Genomic DNA, 25,579 nt, shown 5'->3' on the forward strand with positions numbered 1-25,579 from the left:
TCGGCTCCTTTTGGAATCTCTCTGCCACTGAAGCTTATTTCATTTCCTTTCACATCCCCCTTTTGGTCAAGAAGATGTTCTCCATCCCACGATGCCGGGTCTGCATTCTTCCCCGGGAGTCATATTCCACGTTGCCAGGGAGATTCACTCCCCTGGGTGTCTGATCCCACGTAGGGGGGAGGGCAGTGATTTCACCTTTCAAGTTGGCTTAGCTAGAGAGAGAGGGCCACATCTGAGCAACAAAGAGGCATTCGGGAGAAGGCTCTTAGGCACAATTATAGGGAGGCCTAGCCTCTCCTTTGCAGCAACAGTCTTCCCAAGGGCAAATTCCATGGTAGAGGGCTCAGTCCATCAAACCACCAATCCCCTATGTCTGTGGTCATGTTAGCCACCATCGAGTTAGGGCAGACGAATACCCCTGCATTCTCCACCAGCTCCTCAAGGGGGCTCTGCATATTTTTTTCCTTGTTTTTGTTTTTTTTTTATTTTTCTTTTTCTAAATAAACTGTATGAAAAATAAAAAAAATTAAAAAATTAAAAAAACATACAATAAAAGAACATTTCAAAGAGACCATAACAAGGGCGTAAGAAAAAGACACCTAACCTAAGATAACTACTTTACTTCCAACTTTTTCTTACTCTACCCCAAGAAAGTAACCTAATATAGCAACATTTCTGTGAACTTGGTCCTGCTATAACCATCAGAAATTAACAGACCATAGTCATTCCTGAGCATTCCCAGAACATTACATTTACCCATGATAGCTTATCTGTTCTTCTTGGATTATTGTTCCTCCTTCCTTAATTGCTCTCTATTGCTAGTTCCCCTACTTTCTACATTATAAACCATTCGTTTTACGTTTTTCAAACTTCACGTTAGTGGTAGCATATAATATTTGTCTTTTTGTGCCTGGCATATTTTGCTCAGCATTATGTCTTCAGGGTTCATCCATGTTGTCATGTTTCACGACATCGTTTCTTCTTACTGCTGTGTAGTATTCCATTGTGTGTATATACCACATTTTATTTATCCACTCATCTGTTGAAGGACATTTGGGTTGTTTCCATCTCTTGGCAATTGTGACTGATGCTGCTATGAACATTGGCGTGCAGATATCTGTTCGTGTCACTGCTTTCCGATCTTCCGGGTATATACCGAGAAGTGCAATCGCTGGATCGAATGGTAACTCTATATCTAGTTTTCTAAGGAACCGCCAGACTGACTTCCAGAGTGGCTGAACCATTATACAGTCCCACCAACAATGAATAAGAGTTCCAATTTCTCCACATCCCCTCCAGCATTTGTAGTTTCCTGTTTGTTTAATGGCAGCCATTCTAACCGGTGTTAGATGGTATCTCATTGTGGTCTTAATTTGCATCTCTCTAATAGCTAGTGAAGCTGAACATTTTTTCATGTATTTCTTGGCCATTTCCTCTTCAGAGAACTGTCTTTTCATATCTTTTGTCCATTTTATACTTGGGCTGTCTGTACTATTGTCATTGAGTTGTAGGATTTCTTTATATATTGAAGATATCAGCCTTTTGTCAGATACATGGTTTCCAAAAATGTTTTCCCATTGAGTTGGCTGCCTCTTTACCTTTTTGAGAAATTCCTTTGAGGTACAGAAACTTCTAAGCTTGAGGAGTTCCCATTTATCTGTTTTTTCTTTTGTTGCTTGTGCTTTGGGTGTAAAGTCTAGGAAGTGGCCACCTAATACAAGGTCTTGAAGATGTTTTCCTACATTATCTTCTAGGAGTTTTATGGTGCTTTCTTTTATATTGAGATCTTTGGTCCATTTTGAGTTAATTTTTGTGTAGGGGGTGAGGTAGGGGTCCTCTTTCATTCTTTTGGATATGGATATCCAACTCTCCCAGCCCCATTTATTGAAAAGACCTTTATGACCCAGTTCAGTGGCTTTGGGGGCCTTATCAAAGATCAGTCGGCCATAGGTCTGGGGGTCTATCTCTGAATTCTCAATTCAATTCCATTGATCTGTATGTCTATCTTTGTGCCAGGAGCATGCTGTTTTGACACCTGTGGCTTTATAATAAGCTTCAAAGTCAGGGAGTGTAAGTCCTCTCACCTGGTTTTTCTTTTTTAGAGTATCTTTAGCAATTCGAGCCATCTTCCCTTTCCAAATAAATTTGATAACTCGCTTTTCCAAGTCTGCAGAGTAGGTTGTTGGAATTTTGATTGGGATTGCATTGAATCTGTAGATGAGTTTGGGTAGAATCGGCATCTTAATGACATTTAGCCTTCCTATCCATGAACATGGAATATTTTTCCATCTTTTAAGGTCCCCTTCTATTTCTTTTAATAGAGTTATGTAGTTTTCTTTGTATAGTTCTTTTACATCTTTGGTTAAGTTTTTTCCTAGGTACTTGATTTTTTTAGTTGCTATTGAAAATGGTATCTTTTTCCTGAGTGTCTCTTGAGTTTGTTCATTTCTAGCATATAGAAACATTACTGACTTGTGTGCATTAATCTTGTATCCCACTACTTTGCTAAATTTGTTTATTAGCTCTAGTAGCTGTATCGTCAATTTCTCAGGGCTTTCCAGATATAAGATCATATCTGCAAACAATGACAGTTTTACTTCTTCCTTTCCAATTTGGATGCCTTTTATTTCTTTGTCTTGGTGGATTGCCATGGCTAGCACTTCTAGCACAATGTTGAATAACAGTGGTGATAGCGGGCATCCTTGTCTTGTTCCTGATTTTAGGGGGAAGGCTTTCAGTTTCTCACCATTGAGTACGATCCTGGCTGTGGGTTTTTCATATATGCTCTTTATCATATTGAGGAAGTTTCCTTCAATTCCTACCTTTTGAAGTGTTTTTATCAAAAACGGATGTTGGATTTTGTCAAATGCGTTTTCAGCATCTATTGAGATGATCAATTGATTTTTCCCTTTTGATTTCTTAATGTGTTGTAATACATGGATTGATTTTCTTATGTTGAACCATCCTTGCATGCCTGGAATGAACCCCACGTGGTCATGGTGTATCATTTTTTTAATGTGTCTTTGGATTCGATTTGCAAGTATTTTGTTGAGGATTTTTGCATCTATATTCATTAGGGAGATTGACCAGTAGTTTTCCTTTTTTGTAGCATCTTTGCCTGGTTTTCGTATCAGACTGATGTTAGCTTCATAAAATGAGTTAGGTAGTGTTCCATTTTCTTCAATGTTTTGAAAGAGTTTGAGTAAGATTGGTGTCAGTTCTTTCTGGAAAGTTTGGTAGAATTCTCCTGTGAAGCCATCTGGCCCTGGGCATTTATTTGTGGGAAGCTTTTTGATGACTGATTGGATCTCTTTGATTGTGATTGGTTGAGGTCTTCTATTTCTTCTCTGGTCAGTCTAGGTTGTTCATATGTTTCCAGGAAATTGTCCATTTCCTCTACATTATCCTGTTTGTTGCCATACAGTTGTTCATAGTATCCTCTTATAATTTTTTTAATTTCTTCAGGATCTGCAGTTATGTCACCTTTTTCATTCATTATTTTGTTTATCTGGGTCTTCTCTCTTTTTGATTTTGTCAGTCTAGCTAGGGGCTTGTCAATCTTGTTGATCTTCTCAAAGAACCAACTTTTGGTGTTATTTATCCTCTCTATTGTTTTTTTGTTCTCTATGTCATTTATTTCTGCTTTAATCCTTGCTATGTCTTTTCTTCTACTTGGTTTAGGATTGGTTTGCTGTTCATTTTCTAGCTTTTTCAGTTGATCCATTAGTTCTTTGATTTTGGCTCTTTCTTCCTTTTTAATATGTGTTTAGTGCTATAAATTTCCCCCTCAGTACCAGTTTTGCTGCATCCCATAGGTTTTGGTATGTTGTGTTCTCATTTTCATTCGTCTCTATATATTTAGCAATTTCTCTTGTTATTTCTTCTTTAACCCACTTATTGTTTAGGAGTGTGTTGTTTAACCTCTAGGTATTTGTGAATTTTCTAAGTCTCTGATGGTTATTGACTTCTAATTGTATTCCATTGTGGTCAGAAAATGTGCTTTGAATAATTTCAATCTTTTTAAATTTATTGAGCCTTGTTTTATGTCCCAGCATATGATCTATTCTGGAGAAAGTCCCGTGAGCACTAGAGAAGTATGTATATCCTGGTGATTTGGGATGTACTGTTCTATATATCTCTGTTAAATCCAATTCATTTATCAGATTGTTATAGGTTTTCAATTTCCTTATTGGTCTTCTGTCTGGTTGATCTATCTATAGGAGACAGTGATGTGTTGAAGTCTCCCACAATTATTGTGGAAACATCAGTTGCTTCCTTTAGTTTTGCCAGTGTTTCTCTCATGTATTTTGTGGCACCTTGATTGGGTGCATAGACATTTACGATTGTTATTTCTTCTTGCTGAATTGCCCCTTTTATTAGTATGTAGTGGCCTTCTTTGTCTCTCAAAACATCCCTGCATTTGAAGTCTATTTTATCTGAGATTAATATTGCTATACCTGCTTTCTTTTGGGTGTGGCTTGCATGAAATATTTTTTTCCATCCTTTCACTTTCAGTTTCTTTATGTCCCTGTGTCTAAGATGGGTCTCTTGTATGCAACATATTGATGGTTCATTTTTTTTGATCCATTCTGCGAATCTATATCTTTTAATTGGGGAGTTTAATCCATTTACATTCAACGTTATAACCGTGAAGGCATTTCTTGAATCAGCCATCTTATCCTTTGGTTTATGTTTGTCATATTTTTCCCCTCTGTCTATTAATATCCTTTATTGTACCCATACCGAATCTCTTTAGTACTGAACCTTTCTCCAAGTCTCTCTGTCCTTTCTTTGTTTCTCTGTCTGTAGGGCTCCCTTTAGTATCTCCAGTAGGGCAGGTCTCTTGTTAGCAAATTCTCTCAGCATTTGTTTGTCTGTGAAAAATTTAAGCTCTCCCTCAAATTTGAAGGAGAGCTTTGCTGGATAAAGTATTCTTGGCTGGAAATTTTTCTCACTCAGAATTTTAAATATGTCGTGCCACTGCCTTCTTGCCTCCATGGTGGCTGCTGAGTAGTCACTACTTAGTCTTATGCTGTTTCCTTTGTATGTGGTGAATTGCTTTTCTCTTGCTGCTTTCAGAACTTGCTCCTTCTCTTCTGTGTTTGACAGTGTGATCAGTATATGTCTCGGAGTGGGTTTATTTGGATTTATTCTATTTGGAGTTCGCTGAGCATTTATGATTTGTGTATTTATGTTGTTTAGAAGATTTGGGAAGTTTTCCCCAACAATTTCTTTGAATACTCTTCCTAGACCTTTACCCTTTTCTTCCCCTTCTGGGACACCAATGACTCTTATATTCAGACGTTTCATATCATCTATCATATCCCTGAGGTCCATTTCGATTTTTTCAATTTTTTTCCCCATTCTTTCTTTTATGCTTTCATTTTCCATTCTGTCATCTTCCAGGTCACTGATTCGTTGTTCAACTTCCTCTAGTCTTGTACTATGAGTGTCCAGAATCTTTTTAATTTGGTCAACAGTTTCTTTAATTTCCATAAGATCATCCATTTTTTTATTTAGTCTTTCAATATCTTCTTTATGCTCTTCTAGGGTCTTCTTGATGTCCTTTATATCTTGTTCCATGCTCTTCTTGATGTCGTTTATATCCTGTGCCATGGTCTCATCGTTCATCTTTAGTTCTTTAATTAGTTGCTCTAAGTACTGTATTTCTTCTGATCTTTTGATTTGGGTGCTTGACCTTGGGTTATCCATATCTTCTGGTTTTTTCATACGCTTTAAAATTTTCTGTTGTTTTTGGCCTCTTGGCATTTGCTTAACTTGGTAGGGTTCTTTTAGGATTTGTAGTCCAATTGAAATCCTTATCTCTAATTTGTCAGGTTTACAGCTTCGTGGAGTACACTTTCTGTGACTAACCAGCAGGTGGCGTCCATGAGCCACCTGTTCCCCTCAAGACAGTTCTCCCCTGCTCTGCCTCTGTGGTGAGTGGGGGAGTAAGTCTTGTGGGGTCCAGTTGGTGTACCAAGCTTGCGTGTGTAGTTGGTGTTGCCCGCCCTGTATAAGGGTGTGTTCTGGGTGGTCAGGGAGGGGGGCGGCTCTAGCAACCAAATCTCCCTGGTGGTCCTGGAGTTTTAAAGCTGCTGCAATATTCTAATCCTTCAGTTCAGTCCTGTCACAGTTTGTCTCTGCCACTGACCCACAAGTCCTTGGTATTGACGTGTGGCCCCTGAGACTTGTGAATGGGTCCCTCTTCCAGGCCTTGCACCCCCTGGTCCTCTGTTGAGGGATGACTGTGCTATGTCACAGGTGAGTGACGTCCCCCCGGGGTGGTTCTGGGCTGCGGTCTGTGTACGGAGGCTCCCAGTCTGCTGAAATGATGTCTGAATGGGGCTTGTTAATTCCCACTGCTCCACCTTCCCAAGTCTGGGACAACCAGCTGCGGGTGCAGGGAAGGCTAATGTCCACACCCAGTTTTGTGGTGTTTGCGTGTTATTTGAAGCACTTCCGTCACACTGGTTGTCTGGGGCAGCTCTGGGCTATGGGTCCCGTGACGGGCAGGAGTGTTTCCTGTCCACCAGGATGATGGCTGTGAGAGGATGCTTCCCTTTTCTTGGGAAGTTGTGGTGTTTAGTGAATTTTCTCAGCCACTGGATTATTGCCTTTTGTCTCAGACCTCTCAGTTCTGCTCTTGTCTTGACCTGCCCAAATTGCAAGTCTTTGAGGCTTTCTGTATTGGGCTTCTTAGAGTAATTGTTTTAGAAAATGAAAAAAAGATTAAAAAAAAAAGGAAGAAAAAAAAAAGGGCCCTCCTGGCAGATCTAATGCGTTATTGAAATGCTAAGAGACAAAGCAATTAGGGCTATTAAGAAAAGATCCAGGGGGCAGAGAGATCAGTTTTTCTTTGGGTTTTGCAAATGAGCATGAGGGCCTGAGCTCTGCCCTTCCCCTTTCTGTGTTCACCAGAACTCCAAAAAGCATCCGCTTTTATTTTTGAGTTTTTCTTGCTGTTTTTTTGTTACGCCTGTCTCCTCTCTGCTGGGCTGGCTGCTCTCAGATTCTCTGGTGTCTGGTCTCAGTCTATCTATGGTTGGAGTTTGGATCAGTAGAATGAGTTTCCAATAAGGGCTGCCACTGCAGTTCTCCCTTCTCCTTCCGGGCACTGACAGCCCCTCCTCCCACGGGACTGAGCCTGGCAGGGAGGGGCGTGGGTCCCCTGGCCGCAAAAACTTACAGATTTCACTGATCTTAGCAGTTCCACATTTTCATGAGTGTTATATGAAGTATGCCCAAAGTCAGATTGCTCTGCAGTGTCCAGTCCACACAGTTCCTGGCTTTCTACCTACTTCCCTGGAGGAGTAACTAAAACATACACCTCACCAATCCACCATCTTGCCCTGCCTCCATATTTCCTCTTCAAGGTTTGATTTTAATCCAGAATTATTTTGAATTGTGTATCAGTCTTCTATTTGGGGGAAATTTTTAAGATAAAAAGTATTGTTTATATAAGCTTATGTTTTAAGGTGATTCATAAAGATTGCAAAATAATCATAAACTAGCAAATCCTTTCTTGTGTGTAATACTAAGAATTCCTTTACATTTTCTCAGTTAGTTCCCACAACACCCCTAGGGGTATCATCTCTGTTAACGTTATCTTTGTTTAATAGATTAATTGAAATTAATAGAATAAGTGACCTTCCCAAGCTAATACAGTGAAAGTAGAGTCACACTGTTATTTGAGACCAAGGTGCACATTACTACTTTTTGCCATCAGCCATTGTAATAAGGTATAATATAAAAAGAACCTAGATTCTGGAGTTGGATGGAAGTCGATTCAAAACCTTGCTTCTCTGCTTACTAACTTTGTGACTTTGGCATGTTATATAGCATCTCCTAAGTGTCCGCATCAGTAATAGCATATACTTCATAGAATTGTAACTATTAAGTGAAACCAACCATGTAAAACAGGTTTCAATGTAATTCCTTCAATTTTTGTGCTGTTCTTTTTTCTCTGATGTTCCCTTCCCTCTTCTTACTACATCCTTTTGGGAATATTTTATTAGATAAGTAGATAGTACAAATAAAGTAAGTCTTTGTACATTTATTGATTTCAGAAATACAGGAATTGGAGAAAGATGTATGTCTACTTTAGATATGCACTAGGATTAAAACACCATATTACATATGCCATATACTGTGTAGAATTTCAATTATTAATTCGATTATCCCGGCTCTTTCTTCATAGATTCAGAAAATATTGTTTTAGAACCCAAAACGGTTGATCTTTCAACAGATAAAGAGAATGGAACACACTACTCCTCAGAAAGTAAGGATGATCAGAGTCCATCTTCTGACAGTTCCAGCTCTCCAGAAGAAAATGAATTTTCGTCAGTAGGTTGGTAATTTTTGTAATTTTGCTTGGGAACTTCATTTCTAATATCTCTTATGTTCTGTTCTAGTGGTTTCATTATTGATAACACAACAAAGTATAGTGAAGTATGGGCAAGTAATTTATTACTAAAGATTATCAAAGTGCCAACACTGATGACTTTATTTCCATTACATTATCAGTATGATGTATGTGAAAATGACTTGTGAGTTACAGATATGAAAAAAATGATTTTTCTATTACTACAAAAACAATAAGCTATATTCGTTAATTCATTCCATCTCTGCCTAGCAACCTACTATGTGTGAGCCCTTGACCTAGGTGTTGGATATGGAGACTCACGACAGGATAGAATGCTCTTCTTTGAACTTTTGCTTCTTTATCATAGCTTGAAAGAGTTTTAGTTTTATGTAGAACTAGCACTGAATCTTAATCTCTAGGACTAGGTCATGCACATCAGTATCTTACCAAGCTTCCCAGTGGTTCTAATGTGTGGCCAGGATTGAGAATTGCTAATCTAATCTGTTGTGAGGGTTTTGAATTTTAATTCTGCTTTCGGTTGTATTAGCTGTACCTCCCAGCTTTAAAGACATGATCTTTTGTCTTCATTCACGTCATAGTAAGATCATTAAACCAGACAGGATGAAGTACAGAGCCCTTTGGCAGGTCCCTGCATTGCTTCGTAATCAGCGTGTTTTTTTTGAGTAGTTATTCAGCCAGCAAAAATCTAGTGAATTATGTGATTTAGCCCACATATTTTAATGTTGTCCTGTTAATTGTTACTTCAATACTTTGGAAGAAGGAAGAGATACCTGACCTGCATCATTTACTTGATATACTAATCTATAAAAAAGTAAATTCGCTTGATTTGATATTTTTGTTCTGAAAGGACACATACTGATTTCTAGTGATTACCATTTACTGCTCCTTAATTAATACAAGCACTTTTTGTTTTCCTGAGGACTGATGTCAATCAAACATATTGGTCTGTAATTTCTGAATCTGTCTGTTTTTGTCTGTTTTGAATATTGAAACATTTGCTGCTTTCCAAGCATATGATATGTTTTCTATTTATTTTTCAAATATATGGACCAATTTGTGGGAAAGATTAGAAAATTTTGCTTGAGCCTCAGTGGATTGACACCTCTGTAATTAATATTTTGAAGTGCTTGAAATGGGAAAAATTTCTGTTGTCATTGTCTCCCTTAAAATTTTGCTTAAGAAACCATTTTTTCCAGGGTATGAAGATGATTTATAGCTTAGATCATCATACATGAAGGAACTTGTTTTTAATTGGAAGAGTCCGTATTTTAATATTAAAATACGGACTCTATAAAATAAGGAAAAAAATAAGGCTCTACTATATAAAATAAGGGAAAAAATAAGGCTCTATTAAAAGTTGTCACTTAAATATTTTTCACCTGGTAAATGAATGTGATTATTTCCATTACACTTTCTACTTTTATCATGTGGAATTCAGCACAGGACCTTGGAGACTTACTTGGCTCTGGGCTGTTACTAGTCCGTTTCACACTTCTGGATGGCTGGATGCCCATAGGATTGGGCAGGTTGTAGTGTCCCTCTTACTTGGTACGTTAGAAGATCTGTCACTGATGCGTCCAGCCTCTGCAGATCTCACTGGTTGAGGGACTCTCTCCTCAGCCCATTCACCCTCCCTACCCAGACGATCTCAGAGCTTTGGAAATGAGAACTAGCTAGCCCTCAACAAAAAGCAAAACCCCCTGATGAGTAAGAGAATCAAAAGATAGAACCAAGTGGTTTCAGTATGTTCTCTGATAACTTCTAGATTTGATTCATTTCTTTAAGTTGTATTTCATTTCTATCAAATTTGTTTTCTTCCTTTACTGGTATAAATTTTGAGCCATTTAATAGTGAAGTCACATGCTTATATCAAAATAGCAAAATATTGGAAAAGCAGTGGCTTTTTATTTTATTTTTTGCTTAAATATAAGGAACATTTATTTCTGTTGATGTTTGGTTTTCAAGCATCCACCTCTTTGTTTCTTTCAGTTCAGATCCCTGATACAGCTTTTATTCAGGCAGCCCGCAGAAAACGTGAATTGGCTAGGGCCAAAGATGACTATATTTCGTTGGATGTAAACCATACCTCCACCATCTCTGGTGTGAAGAAAAACAGTGGTGAAGATCCTGAGAGTGAACCTGATGACCATGAAAAAAGAATACCATTTACCCCCAAGCCTCAAACACTTAGACAAAGAATGGCCGAAGAAACAAGTACATAATTTAATTTATTTACCAATATATGAAGATTAAGGCATTTTTCATTAGAATATAATATTGTGATAAAATCTCCTTAGAAGCATAATTGTAAAGATGTGTGGTTGTTGATGTTCATTTAATATCAATTTGATCAGTGACATGGCCTCTAAAAGATAAGTCTGTATCAAAATATTTTAATCAAAGCTTAATAATGTTTACTATTATCTGACCCCCAATTAATCATTTTTGACAGGCTTTTAAAAAAATTGTACATTGTCTTATTTTTGAAACTTTGAAAACCATTGTTGTTACCTTTGTAAAGATTTTTTTAAAACATGGTAGCATCTACAGTAATTTTAGGTGTATATTTAAAATCTTCCTTAATCTACTAAATACTTTCCTTTACCAATAATCCTTATGTCTCAAAGAACTATTTTGAAGTTTCTCATTTATAAACAATATGAGTTTTAACAAGGTTTTGGCTACTTCAAATAATACTTTTCAGAATGAGACTTTTATTCCTTATAACCCAGAAATTATTTTTAAAGATATTTATAAATGTTTGAATTCTCATGTAGGTATTAAGAGATCTTTGATGAGGATAACCAAACATTTCATTCTTTCCACATTTTCTGCACATGGGGTTATGTGTTTCGAGTGGGACAGTTTGGTGATGAACATGCAGGATCTGGTATCGGATTCAAGTACCAACTTCAACACAGTCCCCAGATCAGTTATTTAAACTCCTAGTATCTGAAAATCCTCATTTATAAAATGAGAGTAGTAACAGTGTCTTTTTCCTAGGATTATTGCAAGGAATGATTAAGTTAACACAAAATAAGCCCCCCAAAATGTTAACTCCTGCTACTATAATGGAAAAATAATGAATGTTTATGCATTAACTTTTTTTTTTTTTTTTTGGTAGCAACAAGAAATGAAGAAACAAGTGAAGAAAGTCAGGAAGAAGAAAATCAAGATATTTGGGAACAGCAGCAAATGAGGAAAGCAGTTAAAATCTTAGAGGTATAGTAATTATTTTTACCATGTGTATTAGTTTTCTGTGGCTGCTGTAACGAATTACCACCAATGTGGTCTTAAAATAACAGGAATTTAAATTTATCCCCTCACAGTTTTGGTGGCCGGAAGTCTGTAACCAAGGTGTCAACAGAGCCATGCCCTCCAAGGGCTCTAGGAGGAATCCTTCTTGACTCTTCCAGCTTCTGGTGGCCCTGGCTATTTCCTGGCTATGGCTGTGTAACACCAGTCTCTTGTCCTCTTCTCCTGGTGTGAACCTTATAAGGATACTTGTCACTGGATTTAAGGACCCTCTGGGTAATCCAGGATGAGCTAGCTCACCTCAGGCTCTTTAATTACATCTGCAAAGACCATTTTATTTCACCTAAATTCACAGTCACAGGTTCTTTGGATTAGGATCTGAACGTATCTTTTGGGAGGTCATCTTTCACCCCACCACACCATGTATATTATGTCCTTTTTCCACTAGATTATAAACACTTTTCACATACTATAAGGCACTTGAGCGGACCATATCTTTTTTATCTTTGCTTTCACAGTAACAGACTGGTTATATTATATGGAGTAAGTGTTTAAAGGTGAAGTTTAAGCAAATAGTGAAAAAACTAACAAAGAATACTAAGAATACTATACTTGGGGTGAGGAGTCCTGAATTTGTGTTCTGAATTTGCTGCTCAATTTAAGCCCGATGAGGTCAGAGATAGTTAACTATTTTGTTCCCTGTTATAACCCACAGTGCCTAATACTGTAGATATTCCGGAGATATTTCTACAAGTTCGAGCAAATCATGCAGTTCTTATTGCAATTACTCAGGTTTGCATAATTCCTTTGTATTAGATTTGTTTTCTATGTGTGTATTTTAATCTAATGGTTAAAGAAGTTCCCAAACTTTCTTGTTCATAGAGCCCTTACTATCTCAGTAATTTTATCTTGGTGATCATAGGCCAAAAGAAGTACCAAACAATTCTGTTTATCAAGTAGTTAAGTTCACAGGTTTTAGTAAGATTTATGTCCTAACTACTTAGTAGCCATTTGGAAAAAACAATACAGATAAATTGAAAGAAAAAAATCATTTTTTCTTTTTTTAATACTTTAATTATAGAAGTTGTAATTAAAGGTTTGCAGAAGTTGTAATTAAAGGTTTACAGAAAAATCATGCAGAAAATACAGAGTTCCCACATACCCCCTGCACACACTCAGTTTTCTCTGTTAACTCATTGCATTAGTATGGTACCTTTGTTATAGTTGGTGAAGCAATATTAAATTACACTATTACCTGTAGCCCGTAGTTTACCTTAGGGCTCACTGTTTGTGTTGTATGGTATTTTTAAAACTTTTATTGTAATGACATATATATGACCTAAAATTTCCCCTTTTAACCACATTCACATATATAATTCAGTGCTGTTAATTCCATTCACAATATTGTTACTAACACCACCACCCATTACCAGAACTTTTCCATCACCCTAAACAGAAATTCTGTATCACTCATTAACTCCCTGTTCCCTACCCCCACCCCAGCCTGTGGTAACCTTTATTCAAGTTTCTGACTATAAATTTGCTTATTCTAATTATTCCATATCAGTGAATCATACAATATTTGTCCTTTTGTGTTTGGCTTATTATACTCAACTCAATGTCTCCTAGGTTCTTCCATGTTGTTGCATGTATCAGAACTTCATTCCTTTATAAGGCTGAATGATATTCCATTTATGTATATATCATATTTTGTTTATCCATTCGTCTGTTGAAGGACACTTGAGTTGCTTCCTTCTTTTGTTAATTAAGAATAATACAGCTATAACCCTTTCAAAAGGGTCCTGACATTTGATATTTTGCCACTATGTGTCTGGGCATGGTTGTCTTCAACTTTTTCCTATTTGGGGCTCATTGGACTTCTTGAGTTGTATATTCATGTGTTTCATTAAATTTGGGAAGTTTTCTGCTGTTATTTCTTTAACTATTCCTCTGTACCTTTCTCTCTCTTCTCCTTCTGGGACTCCCAGAATGTACATATTGGTATGCTTGCTGGTGTCTCAAAGGTCTCTTAAGCTCTGTTCACTTTTTTCCATTCTTTTTTCTTTCTGCTTCCCAACTTGAATCATTTCAATTGTTTTGTTTCTGTGTTCACTAACTCTTTCTTCTGCTAGCTCTAATCTGCTGTTGAACCCCTCTAGGGAATTTTTTATTTCAGTTATTGTCGTCTTCAACTCCAGTATTTGTGTTTGGTTCCTATTTAAAATTTCTGTCTCTTCATTGAGCTCTTCATATTACTCATTCAACATTTTCTTGATATCCTTTTGTTCTTGCTTTGTATTTTCCTTTGTCTCCTTCAGCATACTGAAGATAATTTCTTTTTAATCTTCATTTTATTGAGATATATTCATATACCACGCAGTCATACAAAACAAATCGTACTTTCGATTGTTCACAGTACCATTACATAGTTGTACATTCATCACCCAAATCAATCCCTGACACCTTCATTAGCATACACACGAGAATAACAAGAATAATAATTAGAGTGAAAAAGAGCAATTGAAGTAAAAAAGAACACTGGGTACCTTTGTCTGTTTGTTCCCTTCCCCTATTTTTCTACTCATCCATCCATAAACTAGACAAAGTGGAGTGTGGTCCTTATGGCTTTCCCAATCCCCTTGTCACCCCTCATAAGCTACATTTTTATACAACTGTCTTCGAGATTCATGGGTTCTGGGTTGTAGTTTGATAGTTTCAGGTATCCACCACCAGCTACCCCAATTCTTTAGAACCTAAAAAGGGTTGTCTAAAGTGTGCGTAAGAGTGCCCACCAGAGTGACCTCTCGGCTCCTTTTGGATTCTCTCTGCCACTGAAGCTTACTTCATTTCCTTTCACATCCCCCTTTTGGTCAAGAAGATGTTCTCCGTCCCACGATTCCGGGTCTACATTCCTCCCCGGGAGTCATATTCCACGTTGCCAGGGAGATTCACTCCCCTGGGTGTCTGATCCCACGTAGGGGGGAGGGCAGTGATTTCACCTTTCAAGTTGGCTTAGCTAGAGAGACAGGGCCACATCTGAGCAACAAAGAGGCATTCGGGAGGAGGCTCTTAGACACAACCATAGGGAGGGCTAGCCTCTCCTTTGCAGCAACCGTCTTCCCAAGGGTAAAACCTGTGGTAGAGGGTCAACCCATCAAACCACCAGTCCCCTATGTCTGTGGTCATGTTAGCAACCATGGAGGTGGGGTAGGCGAATACCCCTGCATTCTCCACAGGCTCCTCAAGGGAGCACTACATCTTTTTTTTTTCCTTGTTTTTCTTTTCTTTTTTTTTTTTTTTTAACTTTCCCTTCTTTTTTAAATCAACTGTATGAAAAAAAAAGTTAAAAAGAAAACAAACATACAATAGAAGAACATTTCAAAGAGACCATAACAAGGGAGTAAGAAAAAGACAACTAACCTAAGATAACTGCTTAACTTCCAACATGTTCCTACTTTACCCCAAGAAAGTTACCTAATATAGCAACATTTCTGTGAACTTGCTCCTACTATATCCATCAGAAATTAACAGACCATAGTCATTCCTGGGCATCCCCAGAACGTTAAATAGCTTATCTGTTCTTCTTGGATTATTGTTCCCCCTTCCTTAATTGCTCTCTATTGCTAGTTCCCCTACATTCTACATTATAAACCATTTATTTTACATTTTTCAAAGTTCACATTAGTGGTAGCATATAATATTTCTCTTTTTGTGCCTGGCTTATTTCGCTCAGCATTATGTCTTCAAGGTTCATCCATGTTGTCATATGTTTCACGAGATCATTCCTTCTTACTGCCGTGTAGTATTCCATCGTGTGTATATACCACATTTTATTTATCCACTCATCTGTTGAAGGACATTTCGGTTGTTTCCATCTTTTGGCAATTGTGAATAATGCTGCTATGGACATTGGCGTGCAGATATCTGTTCGTGTCACTGCTTTCCGATCTTCCGGGTATATACCGAGAAGTGCAATCGCTGGATCGAATGGTAACTCTATATCTAGTTTTCTAAGGAACTGCCAGACTGACTTCCAGAGTGGCTGAACCATTATACAGTCCCACCAACAGTGAATAAGAGTTCCAATTTCTCCACATCCCCTCCAGCATTTGTAGTTTCCTGTTTGTTTAATGGCAGCCATTCTAATCGGTGTTAGATGGTATCTCATTGTGGTCTTAATTTGCATCTCTCTAATAGCTAGTGAAGCTGAAGATTTTTTCATGTGTTTCTTGGCCATTTGTATTTCCTCTTCAGAGAACTGTCTTTTCATATCTTTTGCCCATTTTATAATTGGGCTGACTGTACTATTTTCATTGAGTTGTAGGATTTCTTTATATATGCAAGATATCAGTCTTTTGTCAGATACATGGTTTCCAAAAATGTTTTCCCATTGAGTTGGCTGCCTCTTTACCTTTTTGAGAAATTCCTTTGAGGTGCAGAAACTTCTAAGCTTGAGGAGTTCCCATTTATCTATTTTCTCTTTTGTTGCTTGTGCTTTGGGTGTAAAGTCTAGGAAGTGGCCACCTAATACAAGGTCTTGAAGATGTTTTCCTACATTATCTTCTAGGAGTGTTATGGTACTTTCTTTTATATTGAGATCTTTGGTCCATTTTGAGTTAATTTTTGTGTAGGGGGTGAGGTAGGGGTCCTCTTTCATTCTTTTGGATATGGATATCCAACTCTCCCAGCCCCATTTGTTGAAAAGACCATTATGACTCAGTTCAGTGACTTTGGGGGCCTTATCAAAGATCAGTCGGCCATAGATCTGAGGGTCTATCTCCGAATTCTCAATTCAATTCCATTGATCTATATGTCTATCTTTGTGCCAGTACCATGCTGTTTTGGCAACTGTGGCTTTATAATAAGCTTCAAAGTCAGGGAGTGTAAGTCCTCCCACTTCGTTGTTCTTTTTTAGAGTGTCTTTAGCAATTCGAGGCATCTTCCCTTTCCAAATAAATTTGATAACTCGCTTTTCCAAGTCTGCAAAGTAGGTTGTTGGAATTTTGATTGGGATTGCATTGAATCTGTAGATGAGTTTGGGTACAATTGACATCTTAATGACATTTAGTCTTCCTATCCATGAACATGGAATATTTTTCCATCCTTTAAGGTCCCCTTCTATTTCTTTTAGTAGAGTTATGTAGTTTTCTTTGTATAGGTCTTTTACATCTTTGGTTAAGTTTATTCCTAGGTACTTGATTTTTTTAATTGCTATTGGAAATGGTATTTTTTTCTTGAGTGTCTCTTCAGTTTGTTCATTTCTAGCATATAGAAACATTACTGACTTACGTGCATTAATCTTGTATCCTGCTACTTTGCTAAATTTGTTTATTAGCTCTAGTAGCTGTATCGTCGATTTCTCAGGGTTTTCTAGATATAAGATCATATCATCTGCAAACAATGACAGTTTTACTTCTTCTTTTCCAATTTGGATGCCTTTTATTTTTTGTCTTGCCGGATTGCCCTGGCTAGCACTTCAGCACAATGTTGAATAACAGTGGTGATAGCGGGCATCCTTGTCTTGTTCCTGATCTTAGAGGGAAGGCTTTCAGTCCCTCACCATTGAGTACTATGCTGGCTGTGGGTTTTTCATATATGGTCTTTATCATCTTGAGGAAGTTTCCTTCAATTCCTACCTTTTGAAGTGTTTTTATCAAAAACGGATGTTGGATTTTGTCATTTGCTTTTTCAGCATCTACTGAGATGATGAATTGATTTTTCCCTTTTGACTTGTTAATGTGTTGTAATACATTGATTGATTTTCTTATGTTGAACCATCCTTGCATGCCTGGAATGCACCCCACTTGGTCATGGTGTATGTTTTTTTTAGTGTGTCTTTGGATTCGATTTGCAAGTATTTTGTTGAGGATATTTGCGTCTATATTCATTAGGGAGATTGGCCGGTAGTTTTCCTTTTTTGTAGCATCTTTGCCTGGTTTTGGTATTAGATTGATGTTAGCTTCATAAAATGAGTTAGGTAGTGTTCCATTTTCTTCAGTGTTTTGAAAGAGTTTGAGTAAGATTGGTGTCAGTTCTTTCTGGAAAGTTTGGTAGAATTCCCCTGTGAAGCCATCTGGCCCTGGGCATTTATTTGTGGGAAGATTTTTCATATTCTTGTTTTTAACCCCTTTGCATTTTACTTTTGTATATGGTTTATTGCTTCCCTGGACAACAAAATAACTTCAAACTATTTTTAAAATAGTCCCATAACTTCATCATTTTCTGATGCCATTTCTATAATATTCCAAATTCTAATAAGTGTGTGAGTCTGTTTCTGGGCTCACTTCTTTTCTGCCGCATCAATACCACAAGAATTTTATATTATTTGTAGATGATATCTAGTACTGTCTCTTGCTTTCCAACACAACACAATGTTTTATATATAACATTGGTTAGGATCTCCAGATCTATGCTGATAGCAATGATGTTTCTTCTTCACCAATTTTAGTGGAAATGCTTCTAAAGTTTCAGCATTACCATTGCTGTTTGCTATAGGTTTTTTGTTGGTCACAAAATGTCCTCTTCAGTACGTTGTAACCTCTGGTGTCCCATAAGTTTTTAGCTTTTATTTTCCTCATTCAGGATGCTTTGATTCAGAATGGTTATTTCTGATGTGCTGTGAGATATAAATTCACAACAAAAAATTTCACACCTTAAAGGTATTCTTAGGGTTTTTAATGTGTATGAATTTTCTGGTGTCTAATGTGGTGTGACTTCTGGCTGAAAGCTTTCCCACATTCACTACACTGATAAGGCTTCTTGCCTGTGTGTATTCTCAAATGTAGAGCAAGAGTTGAAAACTGAGAGAAGGCTTTCCCACATTCATTACAGCCATAAGGTTTCTCACCTGTATGGCTTCTCACATGCACCGTAAGGGATGAGCTTTGAGAGAAGGCTTTTCCACATACATTGCATTCATAAGGTTTATCACCTGAATGAATTCTCACATGTACAATAAGCGATGTTCGCTGAGAGAAGGCTTTTCCACATTCATTACATTCATAGGGTTTCTCTCCAGTGTGAATGTTTTGATGTTTTATGAGGTACTTCTTCTGGCCAAAAGCTGTGCCACATTCACTGCATTTAAAGGGTTTCTCTCCAATATGAATTTTCTCATGCTCAGTAAGGTTTGATTTGCCACTGAAGGTTTTCCCACATTCCTTACATACAAAGGGCTTCTCGCCTGTGTGAGTTCTCTGGTGTCTGATGAGGTTTGACTTTTGAATGAAAGCTTTTCCACAATCCTTACACTCAAATGGCTTCTCACCAGTGTGAATCTTCTGATGGGTAAGGAGGTTCTCCTTCTGGCTGAAGGATTTTCCACATTCATTACATTCAAAAAGCTTCTCTCCAGTATGAGTGTTCTGATGTTTAATGACATACTGCTTTTGGCTAAAGGCTTTTCCACATTCATTACATTCAAAAGGTTTCTCTCTAGTATGAAAATGTTCATGCTCAGTGAGGTTTGATTTGTGGCTGAAAACCTTCCCGCATACCTTACAGACAAAGGGGTTTCCCCCACTATAAATTCTCTTTTGACTGAGGTTTGACATCTGAATGGAAGCTTACCCACATTCACAAGGTTTCTCTCCAGTATGAATTTTTTGATGAATGAGGATTTACTTTTGGCTTAAGATTTTTCCACATTTCTTATATTTATAAGATTTTTACCATTTTACCTTTCAAATGTAGAGTAAGAAATGAGATTCAAGAGAAAACTTTATCATATTCAGTATACTCAAAGGTTTCTCTCTTGTATAAATTTTCTAATGCTCAGTGAAGTTTCATTACATTCACTGATTCCTCTCCAGTATGAATCTTCTTCTGATCAATGAGATTTGTTATCTAGATAAAGGCATTTCAATATTCCTTAGAAGCACAGGGTTTCTCTCCAGCATGGCTTCTACATTTAATGAAGTATGACATGTGAATGAAAGAAGTTTTCCCAAATTCAGTAAATTCATAGGGTTTCTCTTCAGTATGAATACTCTGTTATCAGTGGGGTTCAAATTTTTTTACCGTAGGACATTTTCACAGATTTACACTTTATGGGGGGTTATTACCACAATGGGTAAGCTGTGGCTGCAGAATATAACTAATTAAAAAGATAATTCTTTCCTACACAACATCATTCATTTCAAACTCTTACTGGGTGAGTTCAAAGAGGGGTTGACTTAAAAAAAAAAAAAGTTCTGAGGTCAGAGGAAGTATTTTTCCAAATTTCTTATATTCATTGCCTTTTCCTCAGTCTGTTCTTTACTGGAGATGGATGCAACTTGCTTCCCAAATCTTCTTGCTTCTCTATCTGCTCACTATCTTCTTTAGGCTTCTTCTGGACAGAGTTTATTTCCACTTCCTTCTCCACCATCCAGGCTTGTCTTCCTGCTTCAATGGAGGATCACATGGACTTTGGTCATTTATAACCTGCTAACAGGGAAATGACACAGCACTAGAATGTTAATGCTGGGGACAAACTACCATCCTAGAACTCAGGCTGAGCCTGATCTGAAGGACGAGGAAGGTGCAGTTTCCAAGGATGCACAAGGATGCCCTCCTACTTTCGCGCCACGTGGACCCAGGGGAAGGACTGACCCGCGGACAAAGACCAAAATGTCCACTCCGAGCGCTGCGCCTGCGCACTTCCTGTGGGAAGATTTTTGATGACTGATTGGATCTCTTTGCTTGTGTTGGGTTGGTTGAGGTCTTCTGTTTCTTCTATGGTCAGTCTAGGTTGTTCATATGTTTCCAGAAAATTGTCCATTTCCTCTACATTATCCAGTTTGTTGCCATACAGTTGTTCATAGTATCCTCTTATAATTTTTTTAATTTCTTCAGGATCTGCAGTTATGTCATCTTTTTCATTCATTATTTTGTTTATATGGGTCTTCTCTCTTTTTGATTTTGTCAGTCTAGCTAGGGGCTTGTCAATCTTGTTGATCTTCTCAAAGTACCAACTTTTGGTGATATTTATCCTCTCTATTGTTTTTTTTGTTCTCTATGCCATTTATTTCTGCTTTAATCCTTGTGATTTCTTTTCTTGTATTTCGTTTAGGATTGGTTTGCTGTTCATTTTCTAGCTTCTTCAGTTGATCCATTAGTTCTTTGATTTTGGCTCTTTCTTCCTTTTTAATATATGTGTTTAGTGCTATAAATTTCCCCCTTAGCACTGCTTTTGCTGCATCCCATAGGTTTTGGTATGTTGTGTTCTCATTTTCATTCGTCTCTATATATTTAGCAATTTCTCTTGCTATTTCTTCTTTAACCCACTGATTGTTTAGGAGTGTGTTGTTTAACCTCCAGGTATTTGTGAATTTTCTAAGTCTCTGATGGTTATTGACTTCTAATTGTATTCCATTGTGGTCAGAGAATGTGCTTTGAATAATTTCAATCTTTTTAAATTTATTGAGGCTTGTTTTATGTCCCAGCATATGATCTATTCTGGAGAAAGTTCCATGAGCACTAGAAAAGTATGTGTATCCTGGTGATTTGGGATGTAATGTCCTGTATATGTCTGTTAAATCTAATTCATGTATCAGATTGTTTAGGTTTTCAATTTCCTTATTGGTCTTCTGTCTGGTTGCTCTATCTATAGGAGAGAGTGATGTGTTGAAGTCTCCCACAATTATTGTGGAAACATCAATTGCTTCCTTTAGTTTTGCCAGTGTTCCTCTCATGTATTTTGTGGCACCTTGGTTGGGTGCACAGACATTTATGATTGTTATTTCTTCTTGCTGAATTGCCCCTTTTATTAGTACGTAGTGGCCTTCTTTGTCTCTCAAAACATCCCTGCATTTGAAGTCTATTTTATCTGAGATTAATATTGCTACACCTGCTTTCTTTTGGTTGTTGCTTGCATGAAATATTTTTTTCCATCCTTTCACTTTCAGTTTCTTTGTGTCCCTGTGTCTAAGATGAGTCTCTTGTATGCAACATATTGATGGTTCATTTTTTTTGATCCATTCTGCGAATCTATATCTTTTAATTGGGGAGTTTAATCCATTTACATTCAACGTTATAACCGTGAAGGCATTTCTTGAATCAGCCATCTTATCCTTTGGTTTATGTTTGTCATATTTTTCCCCTCTGTCTATTAATATCCTTTATTGTACCCAGACCGAATCTCTTTAGTACTGAACCTTTCTCCAAGTCTCTCTGTCCTTTCTTTATTTCTCTGTCTGTAGGGCTCCCTTGAGTATCTCCAGTAGGGCAGGTCTCTTGTTAGCAAATTCTCTCAGCATTTGTTTGTCTGTGAGAAATTTAAGCTCTCCCTCAAATTTGAAGGAGAGCTTTGCTGGATAAAGTATTCTTGGCTGGAAATTTTTCTCACTCGGAATTTTAAATATATCGTGCCACTGCCTTCTCGCCTCCATGGTGGCTGCTGAGTAGTCACTACTTAGTCTTATGCTGTTTCCTTTGTATGTGGTGAATTGCTTTTCTCTTGCTGCTTTCAGAACTTGCTCCTTCTCTTCTGTGTTTGACAGTGTGATCAGTATATGTCTCGGAGTGGGTTTATTTGGATTTATTCTATTTGGAGTTCGCTGAGCATTTATGATTTGTGTATTTATGTTGTTTAGAAGATTTGGGAAGTTTTCCCCAACAATTTCTTTGAATACTCTTCCTAGACCTTTACCCTTTTCTTCCCCTTCTGGGACACCAATGAGTCTTATATTTGGACGTTTTATATTATCTATCATATCCCTGAGGTCCATTTCGATTTTTTCAATTTTTTTCCCCATTCTTTCTTTTATGCTTTCATTTTCCATTCTGTCATCTTCCAGGTCACTGATTCGTTGTTCAACTTCCTCTAGTCTTGTGCTATGAGTGTCCAGAATCTTTTTAATTTGGTCAACAGTTTCTTTAATTTCCATAATATCATCCATTTTTTTATTTAGTCTTGCAATGTCCTCTTTATGCTCTTCTAGGGTCTTCTTGATTTCCTTTCTCTCCCGTACTATGGTCTCATTGTTCATCTTTAGTTCTTTGAGTAGCTGCTCTAGGTGCTGTGTCTCTTCTGGTCTTTTGATTTGGGTGCTTGGGCTTGGGTTATCCATATCGTCTGGTTTTTTCATATGCTTTATAATTTTCTGTTGTTTTTGGCCTCGTGGCATTTGCTGAACTTGATAGGGTTCTTTTAGGATTCGTAGACCAATTGAAGTCCTTGTCTCTAATTTATCAGATCTACAGCTTCGTGGAGTACACTTTCTCTAACTAACCAGCAGGTGGCGTCCACGAGCCACCTGTTCTCCACAAGCCAGTTCTCCCCTGCTTAGCCTTTTTGGTGAGTGGGGGAGTGAGTCTTGTGGGGTCCAATTGGTGTACCAAGCTTGCGTGTGTAGTTGGTGTTGCCTGCCCTGTATATGGGGCGTGATTCTGGGCAGTCAGGGAGGTGGGGTTGGTTCTAACAATCAAATCTCCCTGGTGATCCTAGAGTTTTAAAGCTGCTGCAATAGTCTAATCCTTCAGTTCAGTCCTGCCACAGTTTGTCTCTGCCGCTGACCCGCAAGTCCTTGGTATTGGCGTATGGCTCCTGAGACTTGCAAGTGGGCCCCTCTTCCAGGCCGTGCACCCCGGGTCCTCTGTTGAGGGATGACTGTGCTATGTCACAGGTGAGTGCCGTCCCCCCCAGGGCAGTTCTGGGCTGCTGGGCTGTGTAGGGAGGCTCCCAGTCTGCTGAAATGATGGCTGAATGGGGCTTTGTTAATTCACACTGCTCTACCTTCCCAACTCTGGGACAATCAGCTGAGGTTGCAGGGAAGGCTAATGACCACGCCCAGTTTTGTGGTGTGTGCCTGTTATTTGAAGCACTTCCGTCACACTGGGTTTTCTGGGGCAGTTCTGGGCTATGGGGCTGGCGATGGGCAGGAGTGTTTCCTGTCCACGAGGATGATGGTTGTGAGCGGACACCCCCCTTTTCTTGGGAAGTTGTGGTGTTTAGTGAATTTTCTCAGCCACTGGATTATTGCGTTTTGTCTCAGAGCTCTCTTAGTTCTGCTCTTGACTTGACCTGCCCAAATAGTAAGTCTTTGAAGCTTTCTGTATTGGGCTTCTTAGAGTAATTGTTTTAGAAAAAGAAAAAAGGATTTAAAAAAAAAAAAAAAAAAAAAAAAACGGGCCCTCTTCAGAGATCTAATGGGTTATTGAAATGCTAAGAGACAAAGCAACCAGGGCCATTAAGGAAAGGTGCACAGGGCAGAGAGATCAGCTTTGCTTCGGGATTTGCATATGCGCCTCAAGGCCTGATCTCCGCCCTTCCCCTTTCTGTGTTCACCAGAACTCCAAAAATCCTCTGCTTTTATTTTGGAGTTTTTCGTGTTGTTTTTTTTCTATGCCTGTCTCCTCTCTGCTGGGCTGGCTGCTCTCAGAGTCTCTGGTGTCTGGTCTCAGTCTATCTATGGTTGGAGTTTGAATCAGTAGAATGAGTTTCCGATAAGAGCAGCCACTGCAATTCTCCCTTCTCCTTCCCGGAGCTGACAGCCCCTCCTCCCCCGGGACTGAGCCTGGCAGGGAGGGGCGCGGGTCCCCTGGCCGCAAAAACTTACAGATTTCACTGATCTCAGCAGTTCGACGTTTTCATGAGTGTTGTATGAAGTATGCCCAAAGTCAGATTGCTCTGTGGTGTCCAGTCCACGCAGTTCCTGGCTTTCTACCTACTTTCCTGGAGGAGTAACTAAAACATACAGCTCACCAGTCTGCCATCTTGCCCCGCCTCCTCTGAAGATAATTTTTTAAAATTCTTTGGCCAGTATGTCCAAAGTCTGGTATTCTTCATTGATGGTTTCTGAATTTTTATCTTGTTCCTTTAGATGGACCATCTTTTCCTGTTTTTTGAAAAATTTGTGTTGTAATCTTCTGTTGCACACTATACGCTTTAATATTTTAAAGGGTTAACTCTGGGATTTAGTCCCAGACCTGTCTGTTCCTTAAGTTTATATCCAGCTAGTAATACGATGGAGATTTTCTTGAATGCCAGGAGATAATCAAAACAAACAAACCAATGCAAAAACATCTTTTGTAGGCTTTACAAATTGGCTCTGCTTTTGCTGGTGCTCTTCTTCAGAGGTTAGCCCTCCTATTAAGAAGACCAGCCCAAGGCAAACGTGAAGTGCAGAGTCCTGTCCATCTTGCCTGAGCACTCATCTTTTCCTGGGCTTATGCTCACTTCCTGGCTTTAGGAATTGCCCTGTTTACAGGAATCCAAATATCCCCTCAACTGCCTATTCAACAGACTTTTCCCCTCTTCTGTGTGCTCTAATTGTATGTCTTAAAATACAGATGTTAGCCCTTTAAAATATTAAAATGTACAGTATGCAACACAAGAAAACACAAATTTTTCAAAGAACAGGAAAAGATAGTCCATCTAAAGGAACAAGATAAAAATTCAGAAACCCTTTGCCCCATGCTGCTTTGAATTAATTGTTTCTTACACTGCTTTAACTGTTAGCAATGTGCTTCTGCCTAAGAAGTTCTGGGAGAGTGAGCCAGTGATGAGTTTTCTGGTTCAGCTTTCAGGCTACCACTTGATAGATTGGCACTGACCTATAGGCACTCCAGTATGCACATAGGTTTGCTCTGCTCCCTCTGGAACAAGGCCAGGGACCAGTAATGGGAGCACCGGCTGGCTATACATTGCTCGAGGGAAGGGGTGGAAGAAGGACCAGCAAAGGCGCCATAAGGTTCTCTTACCATTTTTGAAGCTGTTTTCTTAATTTAGCACTCGCTTAGTTTTTGCAACCTTTAACTGTTTTCCAGAGTTTTGAGCAAGATAACTCTGTCATTTTTTGCTAGCTGTTCAAAGACTCAGTGGGGGGTGGGGTCGTCTTACACCATCATCTTGGTCTACCAGAAGTCTGTTTCATTTTTAAGTAACCAAAATTTCTTACTAATGGCATGAAACTGTAAATGAAATAAGCTTTAAGAACAGTGAAAACTAAGCTTTTG

General features: G+C 38.3%; 2 protein-coding genes across 3 annotated transcripts in view; one reads left to right on the forward strand and one right to left on the reverse strand.

The window, feature by feature from the left end:
* The window catches only part of LOC119512632 (GC-rich sequence DNA-binding factor 2-like), a 935,299-nt gene that overhangs the window by 873,911 nt on the left and 35,809 nt on the right, over positions 1-25,579 (forward strand). For both annotated transcript variants that reach the window (XM_037807420.1, XM_037807421.1), the window contains 3 exons: positions 8,201-8,350; positions 10,376-10,600; positions 11,511-11,608. In XM_037807420.1, coding sequence (XP_037663348.1) covers positions 8,201-8,350; positions 10,376-10,600; positions 11,511-11,608 — 473 coding nt within the window. The remainder of the gene's footprint in view (positions 1-8,200; positions 8,351-10,375; positions 10,601-11,510; positions 11,609-25,579) is intronic.
* On the reverse strand, positions 17,750-20,281 carry LOC119512636 (zinc finger protein OZF). Its single transcript, XM_037807424.1, has 2 exons — positions 20,234-20,281; positions 17,750-20,192 (listed from the first exon to the last, which is right to left on the reverse strand). The coding sequence occupies exon 2, from the start codon at positions 19,192-19,194 to the stop codon at positions 18,316-18,318; it is 879 nt and encodes a 292-aa protein (XP_037663352.1). The 5' UTR covers positions 19,195-20,192; positions 20,234-20,281; the 3' UTR covers positions 17,750-18,315.

The sequence above is a fragment of the Choloepus didactylus genome, chromosome 17 (genome assembly GCF_015220235.1).
Source record: "Choloepus didactylus isolate mChoDid1 chromosome 17, mChoDid1.pri, whole genome shotgun sequence".
In the NCBI taxonomy this organism is placed as follows: domain Eukaryota; kingdom Metazoa; phylum Chordata; class Mammalia; order Pilosa; family Megalonychidae; genus Choloepus; species Choloepus didactylus.